The 6,000-nt window shown below is 38.5% G+C and overlaps 1 protein-coding gene across 6 annotated transcripts in view; it reads right to left on the bottom strand.

The window, feature by feature from the left end:
- Positions 1-269: 269 nt before the first annotated feature.
- Positions 270-6,000, bottom strand: part of LOC131591615 (plasma membrane calcium-transporting ATPase 1) — a 60,552-nt gene continuing 54,821 nt past the window's right edge. For all 6 annotated transcript variants that reach the window (XM_058862482.1, XM_058862483.1, XM_058862478.1 and 3 more), the window contains one exon: positions 270-3,185. In XM_058862482.1, the coding sequence (XP_058718465.1) occupies positions 3,160-3,185 (26 nt within the window). In that variant the 3' untranslated portion in view covers positions 270-3,159. The remainder of the gene's footprint in view (positions 3,186-6,000) is intronic.

The raw sequence follows: 6,000 nt of genomic DNA, 5'->3' as shown, positions 1-6,000 counted from the left end.
TCAGCACTAAGATGAGGTGTCCTAACATATACACAACAGTAGACATCCCACCCAGGAAACCACATTTTAAGCCACTCCAAAGAGTAGTCAGGCTAGAACCGAGTTTATGTTCAAAGTCACTATTGCTTAACCATGTACACAATATACCATGACCTTTTAAAAGATAATGAGCATAAAATTGTAGCAAGAGCTGTTTTATAGAATTGGCATGCATTCAGGTTTAAATCACTACTGTACTGGCATTCAAGAATTTCAGTCCCCATACAGACTGAGATGAACAGCACTTTTATTTATTTCAGTTACAAGAAGAAAGACAAGTAAACCTTACAACCAGAAAGGCAATGAAGGCCTCATGAGCTTAGTGAAAACCATTTCATAATCTAGGCAATGTTATGATTTCTTGAGATCACAAAGAAAGCATACCCCCCTCTTAAACAACTTTTCCTTGTTTCTGTAAGGAAGTTTCCTGTAAGAACAGCACACTGATGTTAACAGAATCAAGAGGGACCAGCGATGTACAAAGCCTACATTCACCCTCCCACCCCCCACAAAAGGCTTAAGTGTAGATTTTATTTCAAAAAAGATAACATGCAGTCATGATCACACCTAGAGAAGAGGGGAAAATTAAAGTCTGTTTTGAAATGAAGTCAAATCATTATTCATTAATGAAGCTAAATGAAGATACTTTTCCACATGGCAGTGTACTTCACAGGTAAAGAAAACTCCCTTTATTTTAAGCCAATGCTTATCTGACTTTTGTAGTAAAGAGAAAATAGCTTACATAAAAACTGACCCCCCTACCAAGCGCTCTAGATAAGAACTATGATGTAAGAAAAGTGCTAGAAACATGTGGGAGAAATTACTATACAAAGTGTCAAGTGCAACCCCCCACCCTCGACCCCCTTACCTAGAATTCAGTGTATTTACTGAAGTACAATAGAAAAGATGGAATTCAGGAGTGGTTGACAGTGGGATACAGTGCCACAGGTTGAACAATATCCACTAAAGGACAACCCCAAGCATGCATGTACCCCACCACAAGGGAAAGATGTGCTTGAGCTTCCCAACCTGCTCATTTCTGCAGTTAGCTCTAGTATTATTTCCTTCCTCATTACCAACTTAATTCTTGCAGTCCTCCGAAGGGACCACTTTCAAAAAGTCCGTAATTCTGGATTATCTGACAAAAAAATTCACTTGCTATTTTAAAGAATACAGAGCTGGAAAAAGAAAATCTTACAACTCATGTCTTCTGTTGCTCTTTTAAGTAGTATTGGACCTATGAGGAATATGAGGAAGTGCCAGACCAAGTACTGTTTCATCATCCTTTGCTGTCTGAACAATACAGCAGAGGCAGACCATAACTTCTTCATTCAATCTCTAGCCGATCAGTTCTGGTGCATTTCACCTGTGCTTTATGTCAGTTCTCAGTCTCCCTCACTTAAGCAGTCAGAGATACATTTATTACACGGTACTCACAGCGAGTCTCAGAATTTCAGGCAGACCTATTAATTCCCCAGGAGTATCCTTTTGGCTCAGTGAAGACTTTTGAGTACCTTAACTTACATTCATTCTGGAGGCAGCCACCATGTTTCCATTTATCCAAAGAGCTATTTGGAGTGGGGCTGTTACCATCTTGAAATTGCAGTTTAAAGGTAACCAGTAACACAAAAGAGTACTTTCTGTATTTCCACTGAAGGAGCTGAGAAAAAAAAAATCTGTAAGAAACCATTGCTGCAATTTTATTTTAACAAAAGGGCAGATTTATTCATGTTTACAAACAAGTTTCAAAAACAAAAAGGAGAACATGTATGCTACCCACTAACAACCTTTCAAAATGCCAACAGCCCTCATGCTGCATGAAGGATTCTATAGATTAGAAAAAAATCACAGTTCCACTCACAGTTCACCAAGACAGCACTAAACTAACATGATTAGACAAAAACAAAGGACTAAGATTCTGATGTATTTTGATTTAATCCGTTTTGCCCGAGATAACAGAAATATTTCAAGCAAGTTCCATCACGTATTGATGTCCTGCATTAAACAATCCTACTAAGTTCTGAACAAAAGTTATTCATTAAGTTTCTCAAAATTTTTAAAAATTAAACAGTTGTTTCAAAACCATTAAGTAGTAAATGTATTTAAGAAACTAATTAGGACAGAGGCCATAACTTCATTAGAACACCACTGCTCATGTTTTTACAAAGCATTAGTGTTATCTATTTGGCTATTAGTAGTAGCAATTTATCTACAATATTTAACAAGGTAAATTGCAGGCAAAATTTAGTACAGTTTCAATAGAAACACCCTTTTCCTGAAAATACAGCAGTATTTGAAGGACTAGTTTTTTTGGTTTTTTTGTTTTGTTTTTTGTCTTCTCTGCATCATTTATAAGGAAGCTTCCCATCTATGAACAGGAACAAAAAAGTATCTACAAACCTTGTAAACAGATCTGTATCATTTATAAACATAAATAATCCAAATTATTAACAGCCAACAGCAGAAATTAAAGTATCAATTCAATGATCCAGGGCCTCCTTGCCCTTCCCAGCTTTCCCCTCAGAAAAGGATCATGATAAACTAAAGCTCTGCTAACACACTCTTCAGGACCATTCTTAGTACAACAGATGATCCACAGGTCACTTATGCTGAGTTACTGTTTATCTGTCAGAGTTCATTATTACTCCCACCCCCAGAAAAGCACCCTCCAGTCTGGCAGAAAGCTTTTTTTAAAAAAATAAATCTACATTCGTACAAGTGTTTCTTCTGTTGAAGTCCAAGACAAGAATATCATCTTGTCCATCATAATGTGTGAAGAGACCCAGTTTCAATTTCTTTACAATGCAGCTAGTGTGTTAACATTCAGCTTACAATCAGAGTGATGTTTCCAAACTATGTAGTGGGCTCCCTGGGGATGAAGAGGTAGCAGACTTGTTCTTGTCTGTTGTAAGGTGAATTCCACTGTCAACCGCATTGTTATTTCTATTGGGAGAGGGAGGGGGACTAGAGTTGCGTTTTGTTGGAGCGTCATCTTCAGCATCAGTATCATCAATAAGGGGAATATGAGGCTCGGAGTCTTCTATTCTAAACTCAGGATGCGTCATAAAATTGTGAATTGAACTTCGTGTCTCAGGTTTCTCTAGCCCCTCGTACAAGGAGCTACGAAATGCATTCACCACTCGGATCTGTAAACAAAGAAAAAACATTGTTAAAATGCTGCAGATTTACTGATCATGGCATGGTTCTTATGAGTTTGAATCCACAAACAGCTAGACATGAGTGAACCAAATTTGTATGATGCAGTGGAACTTGCAATAAACTGTAAAAAATGAAGAGCATTTCAGTAGAGCACTGCCAGTCTACACAGTAGGAATAAAAATTGTGAAAGTACTGCAAAAAGCTGAAGGGCCCTAAAATTCAGACATGGCACTAAAATTGTTTAATTACTTAACATGGGCTAAGCATTTTTCAGAAGTGAGGCCAACAAATATTTACTTATTCAAAAATTAAATAAATCTCAATGAGTGTTTTATTGAATATTTGGGTGAGATTGGAGGGAGGGAAGGAGGGGCGAGGCTGAAAATAAGTTAGGGGATAAAAGGGTCACTAATTCTCATGCTAGGAATTAGGATGTCAGCTGACTATGAAAAAGCCAAGCAAGTGTAAGCCAATGTCACAATGAACAAACATTTACAAAGTCATGCAAAAAAAAGGATACCGCTGTAACAGCTGTAAATATTCGAGTATATAGCCATTTACCACGCTAGAGAAAGCTCCTTAGTGAACAGTGCTTTGGAAACTTAAGACCAGAACTAGGAAATTGGATACTGTATTGTACAGTTTAGTAGCCAGGACAGGTTGTAACTTTGAAGAGACTACTTAAGTAGCGCCAAGTATGAGAAAAGCAGGATGATCAGCCTTTGCACGAGTCTTCAATTTACATTGAATTCATGGACACAGTTCCCAGGCTGAGGGCTGTTTCATGTCTTTTTCTTGTTTAATATTTTTTGAATCAGAAAGCCAACAGAATTCATAAATGAACCTGTCATAGTTAAATTAGATATAATAGAAAGTACAGTTTTGTTTTGCAAATTGCACATGTCCAGGCTGACTGGAATTTAAGCTTTCTGAACTATTATTTGAATGATGAAGCCCGCTGCCCACACTCCCCTTCTCCCATGCCCCATGTTTCCCTGATGAACTAGAGAAATTCAGGATTCATTCTTGAATGGATAAAACAAGTAAGGTGAGGCAGAAGTCATTGAGTCATTCATCCAGCACTTTTCCCAAGATAGTTTCCCCCTACTGTTGACTCCCTATTCAATTCTCAACATCCCTACCCTTAGCAAGTCTCCAACAAAGCAGTGTGAAATAGTGTTAAATAGTAAGCAGCAGAACAACTCTGTAGTAAACAAGAACTTGCTGTTACAAACAGCAAGTCAAATTTAAAGCTTTTTTTAGAGCATCCATGATGACTTGTTTCAAGCTGAGAAATACATCATGACTATATTCCAGAGTTCCTCGACAGGAAAAAATAAAGTGACTTCCAGGTGAAGGAATGATGCTGGAAGGTCAAGCAGATCAAGAGCAGAGACTTCGAAACAGCTAAGTTACACCAGGGAAGTTCACTGTAAACAGACAAGGGCTCCCCAAAAGCAATGTGTTAAATCAAACTGGTTAAATAGAACCATTGCACATGATAAAGTCTCATGTCCCAACTGTCTTCTTTGACCTCTAGAAGTGGGGCATCCTCTCCCCAGCTCTGCTCCCTCAGACCATTTGTACAAAGAATTTTACTCCAAAGTGATCATGTCCCCATTTTTATACTACAGGTACATGCTGGGAAAATTAACCATGGAGGCAAGGGAAGAGGGCACAGGGAATAAGGGGGCATAGGGATGGGGCACACCATCAAGGGGGAGGACATAACTACCAGTAAGGGGAGGACAGAAAAGAGAGTGAATGTGCTGGAGAAAAGATTACAACAGCAGCTAGTACTTGACTGTTCATTGCATGACAAACTTTGAGCACACTGTCAAGGAGTTGGCGCATTATGCGAAGTTTAAACAAGTCCAGCCAGCTGCCTAAACTGTCTTGGTGCTTACCAAGAAAATAGCAGTGACAATGCCAGACTGAAAGTTTGCAATGACTTTATTTGGCATGTTGCACCCCACTGGGCCATTTATGTGGCAAAATGAAATATGAATGTCTCATGGGACTGTTTTTTCATTGCTTACAGATGAGATTTTAGAACATCAGAAGCAATGAAAAACAATTCTGGCTTAAGAGGAGAGCTGTAATTATCATAGAATATAAAGGCTTGGTTCCCATGCAGAATGCAATACACAAGTGGGCTAGACACTACAGCAAGCCCAGGACTCTCAGAGTCCAGCCACAAAAGCAGAAATCAAAATTTCAGCACTTAAAAAGGGAAAATCTAGGGCTTTGAAGGCTCTATTTTCAACCACTCAAGATAATTAAACTAGAGGGATAACTATAAATAAATCATGTAAGTGAGGTGCAAACAAGACAATTTGTTAAGTGTAATTCATACTGTCATCAGGCCTTCCTCATATTAGTACCAGAATAGCAAGGAATGCAGTTGGCACTCCAAATCCTCCTAACCAGATGGCTGCTTAAGGGTTGCAACCTTACTTCATAGGAACTGTTTTCCAACAAACAGCTCCAGAAAAGAGACAATAACACATTTGCTTCCCATTAATCTGTATTAGTTCTCAAAAGTTGTTCTTCTGGAGAGTGTAGCAGAAGGCTGTAGTAGTGAAGATAAAAAACTAGTTCTCTGCTATGGTAGCTCTGTATCTGGTCATTTGATGCAATGAGATGCTGCAGTGCCCAGTAGATTCTGCTCAAATAGCAGCATGGAATGACATTGCTCTCTAGAGAATTCTGAATGTCTAATTAATGTTCTAGAGTGTAGTTAGGGATACAGGTTACTAATTAGCATTTTAACTAGGAGATGCAATCCTGTGCATCCTTAAG

This window comes from Poecile atricapillus, chromosome W (genome assembly GCF_030490865.1).
Source record: "Poecile atricapillus isolate bPoeAtr1 chromosome W, bPoeAtr1.hap1, whole genome shotgun sequence".
Taxonomy (NCBI): Eukaryota; Metazoa; Chordata; class Aves; order Passeriformes; family Paridae; genus Poecile; species Poecile atricapillus.
The sequence above is the reverse complement of the archived record's forward strand: the minus strand, read 5'-3'. Positions and strand labels throughout refer to the sequence as shown.